Source organism: Bidens hawaiensis, unplaced genomic scaffold, assembly GCF_021521415.1.
Source record: "Bidens hawaiensis isolate Kalapana, Puna unplaced genomic scaffold, B.hawaiensis_p1.1 tig00002772_1, whole genome shotgun sequence".
Classification (NCBI taxonomy): Eukaryota; Viridiplantae; Streptophyta; class Magnoliopsida; order Asterales; family Asteraceae; genus Bidens; species Bidens hawaiensis.
Window position 1 is genome coordinate 2,290,277 of NW_027491150.1, and position 25,820 is coordinate 2,316,096.

At 34.4% G+C, this 25,820-nt stretch overlaps 1 protein-coding gene and 1 pseudogene across 3 annotated transcripts; one reads left to right on the top strand and one right to left on the bottom strand.

The window, feature by feature from the left end:
• Window positions 1-1,977: 1,977 nt before the first annotated feature.
• LOC143621177 (wings apart-like protein 2) lies at window positions 1,978-9,673 on the top strand. 2 transcript variants are annotated; one of them, XM_077092682.1, is made up of 13 exons: window positions 1,978-2,762; window positions 4,756-4,855; window positions 5,017-5,353; window positions 5,882-5,994; window positions 6,088-6,216; window positions 6,289-6,385; window positions 6,489-6,554; window positions 6,752-7,431; window positions 7,839-8,107; window positions 8,188-8,335; window positions 8,858-8,955; window positions 9,043-9,124; window positions 9,213-9,673. In XM_077092682.1, exons 1-13 carry the CDS (start codon window positions 2,236-2,238, stop codon window positions 9,294-9,296), a joined length of 2,730 nt encoding a protein of 909 aa, XP_076948797.1. In that variant the 5' UTR covers window positions 1,978-2,235; the 3' UTR covers window positions 9,297-9,673. The 2 variants fall into 2 exon arrangements, with proteins under 2 accessions (XP_076948797.1, XP_076948798.1); XM_077092683.1 differs by having other exon boundaries at window positions 6,755-7,431.
• Window positions 9,674-10,659: 986 nt separating this feature from the next.
• LOC143621101 (epoxide hydrolase 1-like) lies at window positions 10,660-13,453 on the bottom strand (annotated as a pseudogene). Its single transcript, XR_013151454.1, has 4 exons — window positions 13,164-13,453; window positions 12,084-12,251; window positions 11,757-11,992; window positions 10,660-10,963 (listed from the first exon to the last, which is right to left on the bottom strand). The product of XR_013151454.1 is annotated as an epoxide hydrolase 1-like (transcript).
• Window positions 13,454-25,820: the final 12,367 nt, after the last annotated feature.

Consider the following 25,820-nt stretch of genomic DNA (forward strand, 5'->3'; position numbering starts at 1 on the left):
TAATTATCTCATAAACTATTGCAAATAATCTTATTTTTAACACAAAAAAACATATATGTAATATGTATAAAAAAGTTTGTGCCCCGCACACTCTCCGAGCCGCACCTGCAAAACATATGCAGTTTGATATCATATTTGATTCAAGAACCATATCTAAAATGTTTGAAGATGACTTAGGTGTTTCATAAGATGTACATTCACAGTAAAATATTCTTGGATAAGGACGTGAAGTTTGAACTATAAAATATTATATATTAAATTTAGTTTCACATCTTTACAAGTTAGCCCTTCTAACTTTGGTTTCCTTTTAATCTTATCCATTGAAGTTTCACATATTTATCAGTTAACTTCTCAACTTTGATAACATAAATTTACAAGACTTTTAGTCTTTCAAATATAACTTGAGTCGGTATTTTTGTATTGGAATTTATCCGCTGTTATACGTGTAATCGTGTATTATTCGCAGTTGTGATATTAACAATTTATAATATGAGTTACATGAGTGTGATTGAGTTAGAAACACATCATCTTATGAATCGTAGTGCTTGATGATGTCACCATTGCTACAAATGTGTCATCACATTCGATAAATATTTATCATTGTTATGTATAATCGCCACAACTTCGTATAGACGGTCTGAAAACTCTATATTCTCCTGGCATCTTGACCCTACTTGTGGTGTATAAGCGCTAACCCCATTACTTCCTCACATATCACTGCACACTCTCACGTTCATTGTATTATTTTGCAGTTCTATAGTAATCAGGATACCCACCCCATTTCACCCCATCATATCCCAAATAACACAACATGTACCTATTGCACTAAACCCTTCTATAACTCTTCCACCTAGTATCCCAAAGACGTATATACACTAGTCTTATCATCATATCTATCAAATCCAATAGCTACTATATAGGGTTCTCACATTTCAAGAAGCAACACACAAACTATAACCCTCTTTACTTCCCTTTGCATGCACCCCTCACCGATAGACATGTTCTCAATGAATAATCATGACTCGTATTGTCTATGGTTGAAACCAGTCACACAATAAGTCAAAGATCACACAAAAAAAAACACAATATGACGATGAAAACACAAACACTGTATTGAACAAGCACGGTAGGTCAAGAAAACTTAAAAGACAATGAACACCTAGCAAGCTGTATTGCCTCAGAGATCACGTTGCTTCTTAATTCTTTATACTACCAAGACAAAATTTAAAATGCGCTTATCGTCCAAGTGTCCTACACTGGGCAGTTTAGTCATGATCTTGCGCAAAACTCGCTTGAGGGAGAAACCTACTACCGGTCCGGAAAGGTAGTAGACTTATAGTGGCCTTTAAAAAATGCACCTCCAGTGGATCACTAAACAACACATGATCTCATTGTACCTAATAACTGTAACCAACCAGAAAACTCACGATTTAGGCGAAACAAGGCTGGACCTTGTCAGACAACATTAAGGATGTCTACAGCCAAACTTTACAACATCATTTGTCTGACGATGGATTAAACCCTAGTTGTAGAACAACCAATGGGAAAAACTCAAGGTCTAGACCAATCATTGAGCCAATGTAATCGACATCTAAACAATTTCATGACCGGTGGCAACCGACTCCAGATTTGAGATGGTTTATACATGCTTCCTCTTCATGAGTACTTTTAGAAATCGAGAGACTCCTAAAGAGAAAAACATACATGCACATCAGAAATAAAGTATTGTCTGATTATCTCATATAGGTTGAATATAGCTGTAAAGATGACATGGCCGAGATCATCACATATTTGTTTTAGGGAGAGAGACACATTAGATGGAAAATTCAAATAATTTTAGAAAATATAATTAATTTGCAATTTCATTTTCATACGTAATAACTAATAAAAAGCTAATCATGTACATGACATAGCACATTTACACACTAGTACAACTACCTCTAACTCACAAACCCTAGACAACAAATTCAAAATTCAACCGATCCAAACGGGTCAAAACCCCAAACTTCATCCATCCGACGGCCAAGATCCGACCCAAGACCCGACCCACAAACACCCTCCGTCTAAAACCTTCGAACACAGTTTTCCCCAATTCACAGTTTAACCCATTTCACTTTCTTGAATCAAATCAAATCTTCAAGAATCCACTCAAATTCAAAAACCCACTTCTAATTCCACCCAAATTCAAATACCCATATCTCAATTTCACATGAAACCTTCGAATTGAACTCCAAAATGATCGTACGGACATACGGTCGTCGGAGCAGTAACAGCAATGATAATAATAGCAACAGCCGGAGCAGTAACGAGTCTTTATCTCAAGAAAGCCCACAAGATTTGGATTTAGATTTAGACATCGAACCCACTTTCAATTTCGCCTTCACATCCCAAGAATCTAACTCAGTTAAAAACCCATACACTTTCGATTCATTCGATTCCGACCCGTATAGTTTCGATTCTGACCCGGAATCTCGCAAATTGTCCGTTTTACCACCGAGATCGAAGAAACCCAAGACGGAGGTGAAGGATAAGAAGGGAAAGAACCCGAAGAAGGCGGCGAAAGAGGTGCGGGTGGTGACCGAAACGGCTACGTTGATGGAGACACAAGAGTTTGGGGAAATGATGGAGCATGCGGATGAGGTGGAGTTTGCTTTGGATGGGTTGAGAAGAGGGCAGCCGGTGCGGATTCGGCGTGCGAGTTTGCTGTCGTTGTTGATGGTTTGCTGGACGTTGCAGCAGCGCAGACTGTTGAGGACTCATGGGTAATTTGGTCATTTTGGTTTTCAAGATACCCTTTTGATGAATTTGTTAAATTACTAGAATTTAGATGCGTGTGTGTGTGTTTAGGTAATCAAGATGAAATCTTCGAGAAAATGGTGATATTAGTTAATTTAGGATTTGGGAATTTGAATATTGTATGTTGTTGTTTTTGTTGATGGTTTGTGGGACTATGTAGTAACACAGAGTGCCGAGGACTCATGGGTAATTTGGTCATTTTGGTTTTCAAGATACCCTTTCGATGAATTTGTTAAATTACTAGAATTTAGATAATCAAGATGAAATCTTGGAGCAAATGGCGATATTAGTTAATTTAGGGTTTGGGAATTTGAAAGTTAAGGGGAAATCTTTATGATTATTATGATGATATAGGGATCTTGTTACCATGTAGTTGCATTTGTATGTTTAAGTTCTGTTCTGATGTAGTACCTATTATTAGCAAAATATGCAGCGCAGACTGTTGAGGACACATGGGTAATTTGGTTATTTTAGTTTTCAAGAAACCCTTTTGTAGAATTTGTTAAAATACTTGAATTTAGATGTATACGTGTGTGTTTAGGTTATCAAGGTGAAATCTTGGAGCATATGGTGACATTAGTCTATCTAGGGTTTGGGAATTTGAAAACTAATCGTAGTTTCGGTTTTGGAAATAATTTGGTTATTTATTTTTCTTATCAAGAATCCCTTTTTGAAGAATTATTTAAATTACTTGAATTTAGATGTGTATGATACAATGATGTATGTTTATGTTGTTTGATGAGGTTATTAAGGTAGTCAAGGTGAAATCTTGAAACAAATGGTGGCATTAGTGTATTTAGGATTTGGGAGTTAAAGTATTAATTACAGTTTCTGTTTCGGGGGAAAACTATTATGATAATATCATATTGATACACCCAATAAAATATTTGAAAAAAATGACTGTTGGGGGTCTTCGAGGGGTGTGTATGGGGTACAAGTAAGTCATATGTATGCTATGTCTATATGTTGTGTTCTTACAGAAACGCAGACTCTTGAGGATGCATGGGTAATTTGGTCATTTAAGTTTTCAAGAAACCCTTTGGAAGAATTCTTTAAATTACTTTACTTTAGATGTGTATGATACAATTGTGTTTATCAAGTAATCAAGGTGAATCTTGGAGAAAATGGTGACAATAACGTAGGGTTTGGGAATTCGAAAATTAGTTGTAGTTTCTGTTTTGGGGCAATTTGGTTATTTCACGTAGCACAAAACCCCTTTGAAGAATTTTTTTAATTACTTGAATTTAGATGCGTATGATACATATGTTGTGCTCTTTGTAATTTCAAGAATATTGTGAGCAAAAGTGACATTCGTATATTTCAAGGTGTGGAATTCACCAATTAGTATTTAACTATTATGATGGTATTATACTAATAGATCTAATGAAAGATATAGTTGCGTTTGTGTATGGGGTGTGTATGGGGTACAAGTAAGTCATATGTAATTTGGTCATTTAAGTTTTCAAGAAACCCTTTGGAAGAATTCTTTAAATTACTTTACTTTAGATGTGTATGATACAATTGTGTTTATCAAGTAATCAAGGTGAATCTTGGAGAAAATGGTGACAATAACGTAGGGTTTGGGAATTCGAAAATTAGTTGTAGTTTCTGTTTTGGGGCAATTTGGTTATTTCACGTAGCACAAAACCCCTTTGAAGAATTTTTTTAATTACTTGAATTTAGATGCGTATGATACATATGTTGTGCTCTTTGTAATTTCAAGAATATTGTGAGCAAAAGTGACATTCGTATATTTCAAGGTGTGGAATTCACCAATTAGTATTTAACTATTATGATGGTATTATACTAATAGATCTAATGAAAGATATAGTTGCGTTTGTGTGTTTAAGTTCTGATGCAGTAGTTGATCATATGTATGCTGTGTTTTTTTGTAATTTGAAGTTTAATATCAGTTGTGGTGTGTACTGTATAGTTAACAATACCTTATCTTATTTACAGGACGGCAAAAACAGTTATTGATGCTGTATTGGGGCTCAATCTTGATGACACCCCTAGTAACCTGGCTGCTGCAGCTGTATTTTTTGTTTTGACAAATGATGTAAGTTGCTTTCGTTATTTATATATAACTAACGTTTCAGTTTTTTAAACGATAACTTGTCAGTCAATTTCTTTAATCTTTTGTTATTGCTGTTATGAACCGACATTATGCAATAGTTTACCGATTTATGTGTTTGTTATCTAATCTATATCTCATTTCAGGGCCATGAAGATTACATTATGGATTCACCTGATGTTATCCGGTTCTTGTTAAAGCTACTGAAGCCTGCAACTGCGCCTGTTACTAAAAATAAAGTTTCAACGCTTGGTAGCAAACTTGTAGCTTTAAGCAAAGATGCTTCTATTTTTAATGACGGGAAGGGAGATGAGTCGTCTGCTAACGCTATTTTGCAAAAAGTCGAGGAAATTCTTGTGAGTTGCAAAGAGTTGAAGCCGAGAAGCGAAAGTGACAGTGACACAAAAAGACCCGAGTTGAATCCAAAGTGGCTTGCTTTATTAACAATGGAGAAAGCTTGCTTGTCCACTGTTTCTCTTGAAGGTATTTGCATAGTTCGGTTAGATTCTAGACATCATATGCATAAGTAGATACAGCAAAATAGGTTGTTTATAATACTTGTGATGAACATTTAATTATGCTTATTTTTTTTGTGATGAGTCAGTAGTTTTGAACTTTTGCATGAGTTGGAACGGGTCAGGTCGGGTCGGGTTGACCCGGATCACTTTTCGTCCAAAAGTTTTAGTGCTTCTAATTATTATGATTTATAATATTGCAGTATCTGATTTTTTTAGTCAAATTGATTTGGCATGCTTTATGCATTAATAATACAATTTGGACAGCGTTTGACCCGTATTATTTTAAAGTAATATTTTTATTTGGCACATTTGTGACCCGCTAGAGATTAAACCTAACCCGAATCACCCCATTTACGAGTAAATGTTAATGAATATGACAAACATGTGATAGGTTATAATCTTTATTTCAGATTCTTTGCTTTTTAATTGACTAGATGAAAACTACAAAAGTTTAATGTACTGATACTCGGTTTTTTATTTGGTATTATTTTAGAGACAACTGGGACCGTTAGAAAGATGGGTGGCAACTTCAAGGAAAAACTAAGAGAGCACGGTGGACTTGATGCTGTTATTGACATCATAAGGGAATGTCATGGTGTTATGGAGGTACGCGCTTTCGATAAAATAAGTTCGTTTTCAAAGGTATTTTGGACATTTGACAAATAGTAATACATTTTATGATCTCATAATTATCTGCAGGGATGGTTAAAACAACATTCATCTCCGGCCCCCGAGTCAAAAGTTACTGTTAATCTAGAAAGCCCGATGCTTTTGTTAAAGTGTTTGAAAATCTTGGAAAACGCTACATTTCTTAGTATCGATAATCAGGTAATGCTCTTAATTATGAAATATAAGTAAAAAAATTATTGTTAACGTGGAATGCATTGTTTTGTAACGCAGAGTCATTTGCTTGGAGTAGAAGATGATGACTTTGATTATCGACATGTTTCTCAGTCTTCAACAAAACTTATTCTTAGTGTCATTAAGATCCTTTCGGGTACTAATCTTTATTCATATCTTTTTTCTTTTTTAATATCTGATGAAATTAACCTTTTTTGCTTATTTTTTTAATATTTTTTTGTTTCTGCCATTGTTTCCAGGTGTTTCTTTATTAAAAGAATCGTCATTCGGTCTTTCTAATGGGACTGTTGTGGCCAATGAAAAAGGTATTAACAAACTGTTATATTATTGCAGTAACAATTAAGTTTCTGTAGATATATTTATCACAATATAATTATTTTAAAAATGCAGCGTTGTGTTTACGGGTCAACTCAATCTGACCCGTACGAAAACGATAAGTTTTGACCCGAAACCATTTAACCAATTTTTGATTGACTTTGTTTTATCTTATTTTTTTAACCAGCAGTTGACAACAACGAGATCATATGCATCAGTTCTTCAATCGAGAATTGCAGTATGGATCAGGTCGCATCCCAGAAGACTTCTAAAAATAGTCAAAGTTCGTTTCAAAATCAAGCGGGTTCGTCAAATTCGGACCCGTTTTCCGGGTTCAATGGTTTGTCAAAGACAAAACCGAAAACTTCAACCTCCAAATCGACAAAAGTAGGTAAAAAAGCTGGAAGTAGTCAACACAGTATGTTTGACTTTGAGGAAAGTGACGATCCTTTTGACAGTGAGGACCCGTTTGCATTTGATGGAGATATCCGTTCACTACAGCCAAAACATTCAACTTTGAAATCAATAAAAGGAGGTAAAAAAGGTGGAACTAGTCAACGCGATAAGTTTGACTTTGAAGAAAGTCAAGATCCTTTTGGCGACCCGTTTGCGTTTGATGAAGAAGACGGACTGACAACGTGGGACGTGATGTCCGGGAAGAAAAATAAAACGTCACGAAGTCAAAAACGCAATCCAGTACTTGAAGAAGATGGCGGCCAAGAGTCAGATTTTGACTTAATGATGATGAGTCAACAAGATTCCACCACCAATGCGGAACCCTGTGATTCTCCTCAAGCTTCTTGTTCACATGTGAACGATGATGAAAAATTCAGTCTTTTAGCTGATTGCCTTCTTGCAGCAGTCAAGGTAAAAATACTTTGATAAATGACCGTTTTACCCTTTTTTTTTTCTAAAATCTTAAAAGTATCATGTATGTCGATCTTTGACTTCGAGGTTTTGTATTTACTCGTTTATAGTCTCAACTTTTTTTACCCAATTTTGATGTAACTTTATTTTTCAAAACTCAAAAACAATAGTTTTCTCAAAATATATCTCCAACGTCGATCAAAGTACAAATAAAAATAGGGTTTAAAGAATATAATGGAAAGGGGTAGAATTGTCATTAAGTAAAAAAGATACGTTTTTTTAGTTTGGGGTGGGTATATATGAAATTTTCAATTTTGTAAGGGTATCTATGAAATTAATCCAATAAAGTTATGACATTAATTGTTTTAAGATTCAGAGTCGAAGTTAACATTCGTCACCTGCTGCAGGTTTTGATGAACTTAACAAATGACAATCCTGTCGGGTGTCAACAAATTGCTACATGTGGTGGATTGGAGACACTATGCGGTTTAATAGTTGGCCATTATCCGTCATTTAATGCATATTTGCCCAGTTTCGGTGATCAAAAAGACAAATCAATCCTTGACGTTGACAATGATAATAATATTAATAAGCGTCTTAATGATCAAGAATTGGATTTTCTCGTTGCAATACTTGGATTGCTTGTTAATTTGGTCGAGAAGGATGGGCATAACAGGTAATTTCTTTACTTTGTATTTTATATATTATAAGTTAGTCGGATTTATTTAATATACAAATTATTATTTTTTTATGCAGAGCACGTCTTGCAGCGACCAGTATATCGGTACCTAAATCAGGTGGTTTGGATTATGAAACTACCGAAGTAATTCCTCTATTGTGTTCCATATTTTTGGCAAATCAAGGGGCCGGTGAGGCAGCTGAAGAAGAGAGACAATCGGCTTGGGTGAGTAAGCTTATATAATTATATATCACATGTGTTTGACCCTACGGTGACTGATAAAAATTGTTGATTTTTAGGTAAATTACCAAAATGCCCTTGAGTTAAAACGAAAACCTTTGTTTGTACTGATAGAAATTGTTGGTTTTTAGATAAATTATCAAAATGCACTTGAGTTGAAAAGAAAATATTTGTTGACCGGTTTACCCTACAGTGACTGATATAAAGTTTTAATTTTTTTAGCTAATTTACTAAAATGCCCTTGACTCCTTGAGTTGAAAAGTTTTTTGTTTGCCCTACAGTGACCGATAAAATGTTGATTTTTAGCTAAATTACCAAAATGCCCTTGAGTTGAAAAAGAAAGTCTTTGTTTACACTTTACCAAAATTGTCCTTGAGTTGTAAAGAAAACGTTTCTTTGTCCCTACAATTGTGTCTACTCAACAAGAATTGCATTATATGAATCTGATTGAAACCGACGCGTTTTTAGCTACATGACTAATACGTCGTTGATGTGTAATTTGTGCAGAACAATGAGGATCTTGTTTTGGAGGGAGAGAAAGAGGCAGAAAAGACAATCGTCGAAGCGTACTCGGCCCTTCTTCTTGCATTTCTATCTACCGAAAGGTCGGTTGACTTTTTTAGCTTCACAGTTTGACAAAACCTGTTGACTTTTGTTTTAACGGGACCACATGTTCTTTTGATTTTCAACAGTAAAAGCATACGCAATGCCATCGCTGAGTGTCTTCCAAACCGCAAGGTTTCTATTCTCGTGCCTGTCTTGGAAAGATTTGTGGTATGCCTATTTTACCCTTTTAAAACATTTGTGCCTTTTTAACCCTTTTTAACATTTTAACATTTTGACCATTTTACCCTTTGTGTAGGACTTTCACATGTCATTGAACATGATATCGGAGGAGACTCATTCAATGGTGCTCGAGGTAATCGAATCGTGTAGGATGCAATGAAAGGATAAATCTTGTACAGCTTCAACTTCCTCTTTTCGAAAGAGAGGAGAGTAAGATAGGATGATGATGTTATAGTCTTATTAACCACATTGACCACCGTTACATATTGTTGTTTCATATTCGCGTTCGGTCTAATATTCATTTTATGTGAGGTTTTTCTTTCGTAAGATGTGTTATCGGTTACACCATCTAACCATCTTGGTGTGTTTGTGTTACATGCCTGTGCTGCACCTATGCTTGTATCAGTCGAGTTTAAGAAGTGTCGTTTTAGCGTTTTTTTTAGTGTTTTGTAGTATGATGATGATGTAAAATATTGTGTTAGTATGCATAAATCGACAAACCTTATTAACCGCAGATAGTTGCATTGCTATTGTTTAGTTAATATTGGTTAAAAAGAACCAACATAAATTAAATTTTGTGTGTGTAACCTTATTTAATTTGAGGTGATTTGTACCATCAATATGTTTACTATGGACATAACATATAAGATAAAAGTGTCTTGACATCAACATAAGACAAAAGGCAACTGAATCTGAAATTATATATATGTATATATAATATATAATCTTACAAGTAAGGTGATGAGGGGTACATGAATTAGCTGAAACTAACTAATAGTCTTAAAACTTATTACACATTGATATACTTACTACATGCTGCTGCATATATATATATATATATATATATATATATATATATATATATATATAAGCTACTGCTAAATCATATCCTATCCATGATGAGATTAAAATGCCCTCCACCTCAGCCTCGCCTCTCAATAATCGCCTCACCTTATAAAGCTCAAGAACACGTCATACATACGTACATTGATACAAACACACACACACATATAGCTCCTCCTTAGATGATGCCGTTGAATAAGACGCCGTTGTAGATTAGCTCGATAGATCCTTATAAACCTCATAATTTGTAATTGAATCTTCTGCGTATCAAAAAAACAATGATAGATCATATTTATTTAATATTACTAGTAAAAACGTCAAATATGTGGACGGTGATGACGGGGACGGCAAAAAGAAGAGAGAGAGAGAGAGAGAGCACCGACTAATGCCAAAATCGAGGCCTTGGGGTTCCGGCCGAATTTTGCAACACCGCATACATACATACATACAAACAGACGGACGTATGTCCGTCCGTCCCATCCATCCATCCATCCATCCATACATACATAACTCTTTAGCTAAATTACCAAAATGCCCTTGAGTTGAGAAGAAAATCTTTCTGCATCATTTTGAGAATATTTTAGACCTTACATAAATCTTTATTTATAAAGAACATATAGTACATGAACCAGTAATCACAAATGTATGTTAGTACTGAACCGAAACACGAAATCTGAACACACACATTATTGAAATGAAGTGGCTGCGAGTTGAACCGACGAGGTTATGATAACCTACGAGTTATGTTTATCGAGGAAGGCGAGTATTAGGTGGTTTAGCTTGTCTGGAAACTGTTCTTGAACAAAATGGCTCCCTTCTGGCACATATTCTATCTCTAGATCCGTCACGAACTGTTTAACCGATCCACTCGTTATAAAATCTTTCACTCCCGGAAACTTTAAAAAATAATCTTTCTCCCCTATTATTAGTAACATTGGATTCTTGATCATAATATCTTCTATACCATATTCTTCATTACTTGACCTATAACAATACAATATTCAAAAACATACGTTTTACATAGGCTTGTAAACGAACTGAATGAACACGAACACTTAATCAGACAAATATTTGCGTTCATGAACATTCGTTTAAAAATGAACATGTTCGTGTTTGTTTATGTCCGTTCGTTAAAAATCTAAACGAACATTTCATGAACATAACTGAAAAAATATAAACGAACATATGTGAACAAATGTAAATGAACACTACTTAATTATTTTCTATTAATATGTAAATATAATTTGTAAAATACAAGTACTACTTAATTGTTTTCTATTAATATTAAAACGAGCATAAACGAAACACGGTGTTCATGTTCGTTCATTTAACTAAATGAACAAAAATTTGTGTTTGTGTTCATTCATTTATTAAATAAACAAATATAAACTAACTTCCCTCTGAACCGCTCACGAACAGTTCACTGAGTGTTCGGTTCATTTACAGTCCTGGCAACGAGTCCTAAAAAAAGGCCCGTATATATAAAAGTTTTTTTTTTCAAAGATCAACGAAAATTGTGATAACAACAAAGTTATTTTATAGGCATATAGCGATAAACAAATACAAAATGTTTTAGGTGTTAATTACCCATATCTGTTATCACAATAATATATATAGATAATAGTTTTAAGTGTTTTAAAAGGGCTTATATGACATTTTAAAAAATTTCGGGCCCCTCTCGATATCGGGCCCTGAGCGGTGGCTGAGGCCCGACTAGCTTCGGACACGGCCCGACTTCCACAAAGTGTATATTGTGCAACTTCTAGTTTTGATATACCTGTAAGGAACTTTGAGTGGTTCAACGAAACCAGATTTCTCGTATAGAGCTGCATAGGCCGAAAGATCATTGTCGGTGAACCAGGATGGTAACGGGTCACACGGGCTCACAATATCCATAATCTCTTGGTTTTCGTTCGCTACTGGGATTTCGCTTCTAGAAAACAAAATGTATATGTTCTGTAAGACTGTGTTTGTATCAAGACGCCCGAAATCAGCTTCGGCTCTTCCAGGTTCCTAGCAGAAGCAAAATATAACTCAAACATCAAATTAAGTTTTTTTTTTTCCAACTAAAGTTATAAAGTTATATGCATGTTGTAATTTGTACCCTCCATCTGTTGATATAGAAACCTTCAGGAAGGTCTATGTGGTACGTGCGCGGTTTGAAGGGCCGGTGTGGGACGCCAAGCGATATAACTCCGGTTACTCTCTTCGGGTATCGCAGCGCAATGAGGAAAGCTGGTCGAACGCCAAAGTCTTTCGCGATTATGGAAATCTACACGCAAACAAACAGAAATTGCGAACAATATTTACCAAACGAACATGAACTGGCTCGTCGAACTTACTAAAAAGGGATTTTATTGTACGTGCACGTTTGATAAGAAAATGACCATGTTCGTGTTCATTTTTGTCAGTTTGTTAATATTTTAAACCAATGGTTCACGAACTAAAACACAGGGGGTGCAAACGAGCCGAGCTGCTAGCGAGCTACTCGAGCCTTGGACGAGAAAAAAGCTTGAAACTAGTAATGTTTTTTCAAGCTCGAGCTGATCCCCAGCCTCAAATAAAGCTTGTTTAGTTATCGATCCCGAGCTCGAGCCTTGTACAAGAAGCTTGTTTAGGATTGTCGAGCCTTAACTAGCCTTGTGCATTTTTTAAGTTTTACCTTTCTTGGACTTCTATGTATTAATTTCACACCGCACAGTCGCACCAAGCTCGAGCTAAGCTTAGGTCTGTTTAAAGTGTTTGTCAAAATATATAAACATAACTAGAAACATATACAAATTAATTATTAAATAACAAACGAGTCGAGCCCGAGCTTAAAAAACAACTCGCTAGCCTGGCTAGACCTCTCGTAAGTCAAAAAGAGCTCAAAATGAGCCGAGATCGAGTTCTAGCAAGCCAAAATGAGCCAATCTCGAGCCTAGTCTAGCTCAGGCTCAGCTCGTTTACACAATTACACACCCCTACTTAAACGGATACTAATTAAAAGCAAACAAAAATATCCAAATTAAAGTCTAAAAAAATACTCTCATAATATTTAACATCTCAAAATTAAACATTTTTTTTAATTAATATTAATAATAAATAAATTTAAATGAATATTCAAACGAAAAAACATAAATGAACATAAACAAACATATAAAATAAACGTTTACGAACATAAATGAACGTTAATCCAGTCCACCTTATCAACACCGAGCGAATCAACGATCGCGATAACGTCTCGGGAGCCGGATCCGACAGCCCGAAGCCACGGAAATCAGGAGCAATAGCTCGGTAACCGGCATTGGCGACCGCGATCATCTGGTGGCGCCAGCTGTACCATATCTCCGGGAAACCATGCAGAAACACCACAACTGGAGATGATGTGTTTCCAATCTCAGCTATGTGAAGCTTCAGTCCGTTGACTTTCACAAACTTATGAGTTATCCCATCCATTTTTGCATCAAAACAGCTCGAGTTTGACTTGTTTAACTTATATAGAGCTCGAGTTCAATTGTTCAAGCTTGGCTTGTTTCGAACACCAATTGTGAAGCTTGGGTTTTGCCGTTAGAGTAGATTTTCAAGCTCGAGTTCGAGTTCTGCTTGTTTATTATTATTAATTAAACTTTATATATCTATAATTACTTTTTATATATTTTTAAGGATAAAACTTTATACATAATAATATATAAATTATTTAGTTATAAGAGAAATGTGTTTTCGTTCTTAACCAAATATGTGGTTTTAGTCTAATAGTTTTGAATTTACTTGTCTTGTCCAATAGTTTTGTTTTTACTAGAAATTAAACCTGACCTAACTAACCCTGTTAACTCTGGTTGTTAAACTCGTGAGCGTGCCTCTCAAGTGAGGGGCAATTTTGTCCTTAATTGGCGGTGTAATCGTTTGGCCCGTTTATCTACCAAATGTGTCACGGTCTAAGCCACCAGAGATGAATTGTAACCCGCGTTTGTTCGTGTAGGGTTTGTGGAAGACGTAGAAAAGAACAACGAAGATGAAAATGGGATTTGGGAATTAGTGCTGGGGTTTATTTAAGGAGAAAAATGACAAAATTGCCCCTAATGTGTGGGCCATACTGATGGGTTTAACGAACATAGTTAATGAGGTTACTTGGGTCGGGTTTAATTGCAAGTTAAAACAAAACTATTAACGGAAACCGCAAATTTTGAATTACTAAACTAAAACCGTAGATTTGGTTAAACCACAAGGGTAAAAACCACATTTCTCTCTTTAGTTATTTTTGTCATAGTTTTATATTAAATAAAAACAATGTAGTTAATAAACTCGTGAGCCGGCTCGAACTCCTATTTCGGCCTCGTTTATCAAACATGCTTATTTTTAGGCTCAAATTTATTTAAGCTTGACTCAGCTTAATTCTTTTACAAGCTGATCTCAAGTAACTCGTGATTTGACAAGCAAACACATACATCGATGGTTTGTATTTGTCATCGGTTGATTAAGAAAATAACAAAAAAGTCAATGATAAAACAAATAAAAAAACTATAATTAGTTGATTGAAGAAAAAATTACTCAACTGACATTGGAGAAAATGAATTTTGAGCTGGAGAACGAAATATTCAAGTTTGAATATGATTAAACTGGATTTTTGCCGTGGTGGGCATTTGAGCGACAGGTTTTTCATGAAACTGGAGATGATGGGCTTGGACTACCCGGTGTTGTATGTGATCGCGGAAGTATAGGGTCACATTTTGTTATTGGGTTACCCCGTATTACTGGGTTTTGTTTTATTCTTTGTTTGAAAAATATAAATATATTGAGTTAGTTGAATAAGAAATAAAAAGAAGTAATTGTAAAAATAAAAAATAAAATTAAATATAAGATATAGCCACGCTACCTTTTTTACTTTTGAAGGAGATAATTTATAAATTTAATATAGCACATTTATAAATTTAACATACCCATGTTATTATTATTATTATTATTATTATTATTATTATTAATTTTTTAATTTTTATAGTACGTTATAGCGACATTATCTTTTTATTTTAACAGTGACACTTAAAAAATAATAATTTACAATGTCACGTTTAAACTTTAAAGTTATGTATTTGATTTTAAGACTGTTTGCAAATCAAGTTTTAATGTTTGATTAGTTGGGATGATTAAAAAAAATTCATAATGAGTTGGTAAAAGATAAATAAAGAATACTGGATTTATTGAATGAAGAAAGTATAATAATAATCAGATTGTGTTATTTAAGATACGCTGCGTTTCGCATACAAGTTATATCCGTAACAACCTCATATTCACTTTTCTAACGATATACAGTGAGATGTGATAAATAACAAATGTAAGATTTCATAATATCTTATAAATAACAATGGATATATTTGGAACGAGTTTACTCCCCTCATTCACATAAATTTTTGTAACCTAAGTTTGCTTGGATATGTTTTGTTTCACAAAACACGCGCCTTGTGTAATTTGGATGAAAGAGATTTGTGTTTTTGGATTCACACGAGCATTTTCACTTCATTGCACCACACATGTCTACACGTTTAGTCGAGTCGTGTGCTTGAAAAAACATGTGGGGCATCGACACTTCATTGCATATCACAAGCTTATATGATTCAAATCACATAGATGTGTTTTTCTTTTGTGTTTTTTTATAGGTCACACACATGTAAATCTTGATAGGTATGTTTCACCAATGATATGAAATTCAGTTTAATGCAATTTGAATGATATCCTTGATAAGTACTTAAGTTGCATAGCCCACATATTCAGAGAGATATTTTTCACCAAGTTTTGAGTTTCAGTATCGGAACGGTACTAGTATTTCTTGAGTTTTGTCTTCAATACCGGTGTTGTACGTGATCGCGGAAGTATAGGGTCACATTTTGTTATTGGGTTACCCCGTATTACTGGGTTTCGTTTTATTCTTTGTTTGAAAAATATAAATATATTGAGTTAGTTGAATAAGAAATAAAAAGAAGTAATTGTAAAAATAAAAAATAAAATTAAATATAAGATATAGCCACGCTACCTTTTTTACTTTTGAAGGAGATAATTTATAAATTTAATATAGCACATTTATAAATTTAACATACCCATGTTATTATTATTATTATTATTATTAATTTTTTAATTTTTATAGTACGTTATAGCGACATTATCTTTTTATTTTAACAGTGACACTTAAAAAATAATAATTTACAATGTCACGTTTAAACTTTAAAGTTATGTATTTGATTTTAAGACTGTTTGCAAATCAAGTTTTAATGTTTGATTAGTTGGGATGATTAAAAAAAATTCATAATGAGTTGGTAAAAGATAAAGAAAGAATACTGGATTTATTGAATGAAGAAAGTATAATAATAATCAGATTGTGTTATTTAAGATACGCTGCGTTTCGCATACAAGTTATATCCGTAACAACCTCATATTCACTTTTCTAACGATATACAGTGAGATGTGATAAATAACAAATGTAAGATTTCATAATATCTTATAAATAACAATGTATATATTTGGAATGAGATTACTCCCCTCATTCACATAAATTTTTGTAACCTAAGTTTGCTTGGATATGTTTTGTTTCACAAAACACGCGCCTTGTGTAATTTGGATGAAAGAGATTTGTGTTTTTGGTTTCACACGAGCATTTTCACTTCATTGCACCACACATGTCTACACGTTTAGTCGAGTCGTGTGCTTGAAAAAACATGTGGGGCATCGACACTTCATTGCATATCACAAGCTTATATGATTCAAATCACATAGATGTGTTTTTCTTTTGTGTTTTTTATAGGTCACACATACGTAAATCTTGATAGGTATGTTTCACCAATGATACGAAATTCAGTTTAATGCAATTTGAATGATATCCTTGATAAGTACTTAAGTTGCATAGCCCACATATTCAGAGAGATATTTTTCACCAAGTTTTGAGTTTCAGTATCGGAACGGTACTAGTATTTCTTGAGTTTTGTCTTCAATACCGGTGTTGTACGTGATCGCGGAAGTATAGGGTCACATTTTGTTATTGGGTTACCCCGTATTACTGGGTTTCGTTTTATTCTTTGTTTGAAAAATATAAATATATTGAGTTAGTTGAATAAGAAATAAAAAGAAGTAATTGTAAAAATAAAAAATAAAATTAAATATAAGATATAGCCACGCTACCTTTTTTACTTTTGAAGGAGATAATTTATAAATTTAATATAGCACATTTATAAATTTAACATACCCATGTTATTATTATTATTATTATTAATTTTTTAATTTTTATAGTACGTTATAGCGACATTATCTTTTTATTTTAACAGTGGCACTTAAAAAATAATAATTTACAATGTCACGTTTAAACTTTAAAGTTATGTATTTGATTTTAAGACTGTTTGCAAATCAAGTTTTAATGTTTGATTAGTTGGGATGATTAAAAAAAATTCATAATGAGTTGGTAAAAGATAAAGAAAGAATACTGGATTTATTGAATGAAGAAAGTATAATAATAATCAGATTGTGTTATTTAAGATACGCTGCGTTTCGCATACAAGTTATATCCGTAACAACCTCATATTCACTTTTCTAACGATATACAGTGAGATGTGATAAATAACAAATGTAAGATTTCATAATATCTTATAAATAACAATGGATATATTTGGAACGAGTTTACTCCCCTCATTCACATAAATTTTTGTAACCTAAGTTTGCTTGGATATGTTTTTGAAGAAACACTAAGTGACCCGGTACAGATTATAGATAATCTGGGGGTTAAGTAATGTTTCCCACGAATGAGATCTTGCTGAGAAGGCTGTTCTTCAGGAGACCTGCAAAACAAACACCGTAAGCTCGTCACTGAGAAGGGGGGGGGGGTTCCTCCTTGTGACCACCCTCCGGCGTGAGAATCAGACTAGGTTGCTCTGAATATAAGTGTATATTAAGAGATTGCTAGATAACTGGATAGCAGATGATCTTACCATTCCAAGATATTGGAGTATTTATAGCCGAAGGTAGGTTTCCCAGAAGGTACAGCCGGCTGAATAGTATTCCTGTTCAACCAACAGTGGACTATGCACAGGCCATACTGGTTGGTGGGTAGGTTACGGCCAACAGTAACAAAGTCGGCTGCACTATTCCACCAACTGTAGATTATGCACGTCCCACCTACTGTGGATTGTACGCAGGCCATGCTGGTTGGTGAATAGGCAGCGGCTAATAGTGACAAACAGTACTAGAGGGTGCTCCTCCTCGCACTGTTGTCGGTGAGCTGTCACCCTGTGATTGGCTCATGGGCTGTTCTGGTCAGATCGTCTGTCCTATCCATACCATGGTAGGTATAGTACAAAAGATCTTTCAGAATCAGACTGGCTCATTTAGGCGGGATTGTTCCCGCCTTGCTCATTCCTTCATGTGACTATTGAAGTAGCTAGTGTCTTGTGCGTGTAGCCCTGCTGTCTGCGGGTAGCCTTCCCTGATGGCTTGTATCCGCAACTGCGGGAACAGGCGGGGTACTTCACCATTGGGAGGCTTTCCTTGCGGGTACAGCTTGCGTACTGCGCGTAAGATTCTATGAGCATGGTGGGTCCTGCGGGAACAGATGGCCTTTGCGCAGACGTCCCTGTTCAAGGTGAGTCTTGCGGGACCAACTGGTCTCTGCTGGGACCTACCTCTTCAGTTTTGTTTCACAAAACACGCGCCTTGTGTAATTTGGATGAAAGAGATTTGTGTTTTTGGATTCACACGAGCATTTTCACTTCATTGCACCACACATGTCTACACGTTTAGTCGAGTCGTGTGCTTGAAAAAACATGTGGGGCATCGACACTTCATTGCATATCACAAGCTTATATGATTCAAATCACATAGATGTATTTTTCTTTTGTGTTTTTTTATAGGTCACACACATGTAAATCTTAATAGGTATGTTTCACCAATGATACGAAATTCAGTTTAATGCAATTTGAATGATATCCTTGATAAATACTTAATTTGCATAGCCCACATATTCAGAGAGATATTTTTCACCAAGTTTTGAGTTTCAGTATCGGAACGGTACTAGTATTTCTTGAGTTTTGTCTTCAATACCGGTGTTGTACGTGATCGCGGAAGTATAGGGTCACATTTTGTTATTGGGTTACCCCGTATTACTGGGTTTCGTTTTATTCTTTGTTTGAAAAATATAAATATATTGAGTTAGTTGAATAAGAAATAAAAAGAAGTAATTGTAAAAATAAAAAATAAAATTAAATATAAGATATAGCCACGCTACCTTTTTTACTTTTGAAGGAGATAATTTATAAATTTAATATAGCACATTTATAAATTTAACATACCCATGTTATTATTATTATTATTATTATTATTATTATTATTATTATTATTAATTTTTTAATTTTTATAGTACGTTATAGCGACATTATCTTTTTATTTTAACAGTGACACTTAAAAAATAATAATTTACAATGTCACGTTTAAACTTTAAAGTTATGTATTTGATTTTAAGACTGTTTGCAAATCAAGTTTTAATGTTTGATTAGTTGGGATGATTAAAAAAAATTCATAATGAGTTGGTAAAAGATAAAGAAAGAATACCGGATTTATTGAATGAAGAAAGTATAATAATAATCAGATTGTGTTATTTAAGATACGCTGCGTTTCGCATACAAGTTATATCCGTAACAGCCTCATATTCACTTTTCTAACGATATACAGTGAGATGTGATAAATAACAAATGTAAGATTTCATAATATCTTATAAATAACAATGGATATATTTGGAACGAGTTTACTTGTAACACCCCAACCCGGAGCGGGCTGACGTGTCACTATTACAGATATCAAATCAACGCCACAATCCAAAATACAACAAAAATTAATGCAACCTACGTCATATTATTAAACAAAATGAATTAACTTTTAGAAGCTTGAACTTCATTTTTTTATCTCTCATCACTAAATTCCCAGAATCCCGGATTACCTGAAAACAAAATAAGAAAAACAAAACAAGAAAACACGGCTGAGCCAAAAATTGCCCAGTAACGGAAAGAACAATAGTATAGGTAAGGACAGACGTAAGAGAATAAATATACGAACTTCAATTCAAACTCGAAACCAACCCTTTTTACCGAAACATATACTTAACAAAATTCGGATGTATGATCCGACACTTGGCCAGAACATGGTCAAACGCATGCGGAAATATATCAGAACTATAACAAAAACACCCAGAGCCAGAAACATATAACTTGTAACATATAATGTGTGACGAGTAACATATAACGTGTAACATTTAACTGAACTATAATTTAATGCGAAACATAATCCGATACACGATCGGGACGTAATCTGAATATACTCAAATTTAATCAAATGCATATACACATATCAAAACGGACCAGAAATATAGCGAAACAAAATATAATTACTAAAATACACGACGATGATGTTAAAATAAATAGGTCGTGTAATACGGAAGCACCCAGAGCCTAAACAGAGGGGTACACAGCTAGCTAGTCCATGCACCAAGGAGACGGTGTGGGTGGCGTGCACACATTGTTCCATCTCAAACAGAAGTCAGGAGTCAGGAGTCAGGAGTCGGAGCTAAGATCGATCTATACGCCTCTAAGTGGCCAAGGTACTACATGAGTACTTTCAGAGACGCCGTGAACTTTGATTACGCACTGTCACGATAAGTGCCATGTCAGGAGTCAGGAGTCAGGAGTCGGAGCTAAGATCGATCTATACGCCTCTAAGTGGCCAAGGTACTACATGAGTACTTTCAGAGACGCCGTGAACTTTGATTACGCACTGTCACGATAAGTGCCATGTCGTTGACGCCCCAACGACAAGTCAGAAATGCTCGGGTAACAGAGTACTGAACTAAAGTCGTATAACTAAAATATATTATATAAAATAACTGAACTCAAAATATAACCGACGCGTAACGAAAATCCGTACTACAAAGTAACGGAATAGAGTCAATACTAAAAGTGAACAAAAACAGAAACCGTACTACAAAGTAACAAAATAAAATTTATACTATGAGTGACAGAAACCAGAATCCGTACAACAAAGTAACAGACTATAATTAATACTAAGAGTAACAAAAACATAAACCGTACTATGAAGTAACAAGAAACAGAATCCGTACCACTACGAGAACGGTGAAAACAATATAAAGCTAAAAGAAGAAAAACACGGAATCCGAACTACGAAGGAACAAAATATAATACTATGAGTAACAAAAACAGAAACCGTACCTTAGCTCGCCAGACACAAGTAAGCATAGTCAATTAAACTCTAAGTTTTTCCAAAGAGTATGATAACCTATAATTTAGTTACATTCTAATTTAGATGTACAAACAGAATTTGCATTGGTTGATTCGTTGATTTTCCCATGACGAAAACCTTTAATTCATGATTGATAAAAGAAACAATCATTGTCACTGCCCGTGTAGTATTTATCCAAGGACGTGTAGTTTACAACTTGGTTATATGAAAATTTCTAATATAACTATTTACTTATTTGTTATAAAAGAGTAGACATGAAATAAATAACTTTCAAATGATTATAAAAAAAACCCACCAACTCTTTATTTAGTTTATCATTCTTACTTAATATCCTAACTTTGTTGACAGTTAGGAACAACATATTAGAAAAATTAATATTAGTTATATTATGGGTATTATATAAAAAAAAACAAAACCCATGGGTTGGAGATTTGGACTTAGCTGCATGAATTAGCCACATAATATAAATATGCAACTATACTTATAGCTTCCATTATCCGGATTTGATTGCCATATCCAAACATTAGCAAACAACACCCAAAACGAATGAACTAACAACATAAAACTATATTGTTTAAATTCCATTCTTAAGCTTAACTACAAATTCCTAGTTAAAATAAGGATTTTGTCCTCGTAACGAATCAACGAACCCACCCCCATATTAGAACACATTAAAAACATATACAAACCAAAAGCGGATGATCAAAACTGTTACCTCACAAGCCGAACAAAAATGTGAGGGAACACAAGTGTGTGACGGTGGCCGAATAGCGGAACAAGACGTCAAATAGAGAGCAATAGGGACGGTAAGCGGCGGTCGTAGTAGTACACTATTCGTGAAGGTGGTGGCGTTCGCGTCGGGATATGAAACTAATATGGCGAAATAGGAACAACTCGGATCGCCAAGTGGTTGGTTCGTGACGGTTCGTCGGCAATGGAGTCGGCGTCGGCCACTTGTAACAGCAACAAAGAGTCACAGTGAGGGAGGTGGAGATAGGTGTGATGAGAGTAGATAATAGATGGGTGCGATGGAGTTTGTTGCAATTTATAACGGAGGTCGTTTGTGAAGTAACAAGGCTTTGGAGTTAATCCAAATTGTCCAGCACGTTTGAATTTGAAACAAGTTGATCTAGATGATGATTGGAATATCAAATAATAAACATATGCTCAATCATGAGTTTGAAACCATCTAGGTTTCAATTTTAAATTATTATTATTATTATTATTATTATTATTATTCCCATTATTATTATTATATCATATTTTGTAAAACTAAAATTTACGGGTATTACAACTCTTTCATCCTAAAAAAACATTTCGTCCTCGAAATTTGATATATATAAATAATGAAAATAAATTTTAGATGTAACAAATACATAACAGAATTTAATTTTTCACTGTTTCGAACATCGAAAAATTAAACACCCAAACCACAAGAGTTTTGGTAGAATAGATGAAACTGGGATTTAGAGGTATTGGGAAGCGATGGCTTATTGGAGACAAATAACTGACAATGTAACAAATAAAATTGAATAACTAATGGCTAGAGAAGGATACCTAGTCGTGAGAATAATACTGAATTATTAAGTATATATCCTATGAATGTCTGAGTATTACAGTTCTACCCTTTTAAAAAAAATTTTCGACCTCGAAATTAATAATTAAGCTAAAATAATTAAGCATAAATGAAATAACATAAAAAAAAAAATTTTAGACTTCACGAAAAAAAAAAAAATGGTAAATAAAGACATTAGCATGCACTCAATAGCTAAATCTAAAAACAATTAACTGACGCATGTAACTTATAAGTTGAACAAGTAGTAGCCAATCAGACACTTCGAAAAACCCAAGACTTAAATATAAAAATTCAAACACACGTCTTGAATGTTAATATAAATTTCTTAACTCGTATATAGTTAATTAAATAAATAACAAAAGGCACGTAACACTAGCACAGAATAGTGAAAACTTAGGATGTCATATTAGAGTATTAGAGAAACATTTATCGGCACAATGGGATTTTAGTAGCACACAAACGTACCTGTAAATTCACGATTACGTTCGCGACCATAATCGTCAATTTACCTTACGACCGCGTCCTAACTGTCCTTCCATTATGCATCTTAAAACATGGTTAACTTTTTTTTTTTTTTTTTTTTTTTTTTTTTAAATTAGACGTGATGAAAAACTAATTAAGAAGCGATGTCCAAATTCTTATGCGTGCTTACTAATACTAAGTGTCGCATCTATTCAAAAGTATAAGTGTTTCGGAAACGTCTGATGTCATATGTAATAGCAAAGTCTGAATGGGGCATAGAGGAGTAACTCAAATCCTGATCTCATCAACTGTGTTGAACATTGTCTTCGGAAGTTATTGTTTTCTTTGGTAGAGAGTAAGCGAAAACAGCGGTAGAAGCACTTAACTTATTATAAACGAGAAAGTCATTAAGTGAAATAAATGTCAACGTACGGTCAATATTAGAGCGATCTTGTACCCTTAAATTTAAAATCACAAAATCATGAGCAAGAAAATTGAAAAGAAAGTAATCCTAACCCAGCGTCTACCCATTATCTCACAAGTCTGATTTTAAGGTTTAAGTTTTCTACAGGAAAGAGCCTTAGCTCTGATACCATAACTGTAACACCCCAACCCGGAGCGGGCTGACGTGTCACTATTACAGATATCAAATCAACGCCACAATCCAAAATACAACAAAAATTAATGCAACCTACGTCATATTATTAAACAAAATGAATTAACTTTTAGAAGCTTGAACTTCATTTTTTTATCTCTCATCACTAAATTCCCAGAATCCCGGATTACCTGAAAACAAAATAAGAAAAACAAAACAAGAAAACACGGCTGAGCCAAAAATTGCCCAGTAACGGAAAGAACAATAGTATAGGTAAGGACAGACGTAAGAGAATAAATATACGAACTTCAATTCAAACTCGAAACCAACCCTTTTTACCGAAACATATACTTAACAAAATTCGGATGTATGATCCGACACTTGGCCAGAACATGGTCAAACGCATGCGGAAATATATCAGAACTATAACAAAAACACCCAGAGCCAGAAACATATAACTTGTAACATATAATGTGTGACGAGTAACATATAACGTGTAACATTTAACTGAACTATAATTTAATGCGAAACATAATCCGATACACGATCGGGACGTAATCTGAATATACTCAAATTTAATCAAATGCATATACACATATCAAAACGGACCAGAAATATAGCGAAACAAAATATAATTACTAAAATACACGACGATGATGTTAAAATAAATAGGTCGTGTAATACGGAAGCACCCAGAGCCTAAACAGAGGGGTACACAGCTAGCTAGTCCATGCACCAAGGAGACGGTGTGGGTGGCGTGCACACATTGTTCCATCTCAAACAGAAGTCAGGAGTCAGGAGTCAGGAGTCGGAGCTAAGATCGATCTATACGCCTCTAAGTGGCCAAGGTACTACATGAGTACTTTCAGAGACGCCGTGAACTTTGATTACGCACTGTCACGATAAGTGCCATGTCAGGAGTCAGGAGTCAGGAGTCGGAGCTAAGATCGATCTATACGCCTCTAAGTGGCCAAGGTACTACATGAGTACTTTCAGAGACGCCGTGAACTTTGATTACGCACTGTCACGATAAGTGCCATGTCGTTGACGCCCCAACGACAAGTCAGAAATGCTCGGGTAACAGAGTACTGAACTAAAGTCGTATAACTAAAATATATTATATAAAATAACTGAACTCAAAATATAACCGACGCGTAACGAAAATCCGTACTACAAAGTAACGGAATAGAGTCAATACTAAAAGTGAACAAAAACAGAAACCGTACTACAAAGTAACAAAATAAAATTTATACTATGAGTGACAGAAACCAGAATCCGTACAACAAAGTAACAGACTATAATTAATACTAAGAGTAACAAAAACATAAACCGTACTATGAAGTAACAAGAAACAGAATCCGTACCACTACGAGAACGGTGAAAACAATATAAAGCTAAAAGAAGAAAAACACGGAATCCGAACTACGAAGGAACAAAATATAATACTATGAGTAACAAAAACAGAAACCGTACCTTAGCTCGCCAGACACAAGTAAGCATAGTCAATTAAACTCTAAGTTTTTCCAAAGAGTATGATAACCTATAATTTAGTTACATTCTAATTTAGATGTACAAACAGAATTTGCATTGGTTGATTCGTTGATTTTCCCATGACGAAAACCTTTAATTCATGATTGATAAAAGAAACAATCATTGTCACTGCCCGTGTAGTATTTATCCAAGGACGTGTAGTTTACAACTTGGTTATATGAAAATTTCTAATATAACTATTTACTTATTTGTTATAAAAGAGTAGACATGAAATAAATAACTTTCAAATGATTATAAAAAAAACCCACCAACTCTTTATTTAGTTTATCATTCTTACTTAATATCCTAACTTTGTTGACAGTTAGGAACAACATATTAGAAAAATTAATATTAGTTATATTATGGGTATTATATAAAAAAAAACAAAACCCATGGGTTGGAGATTTGGACTTGGCTGC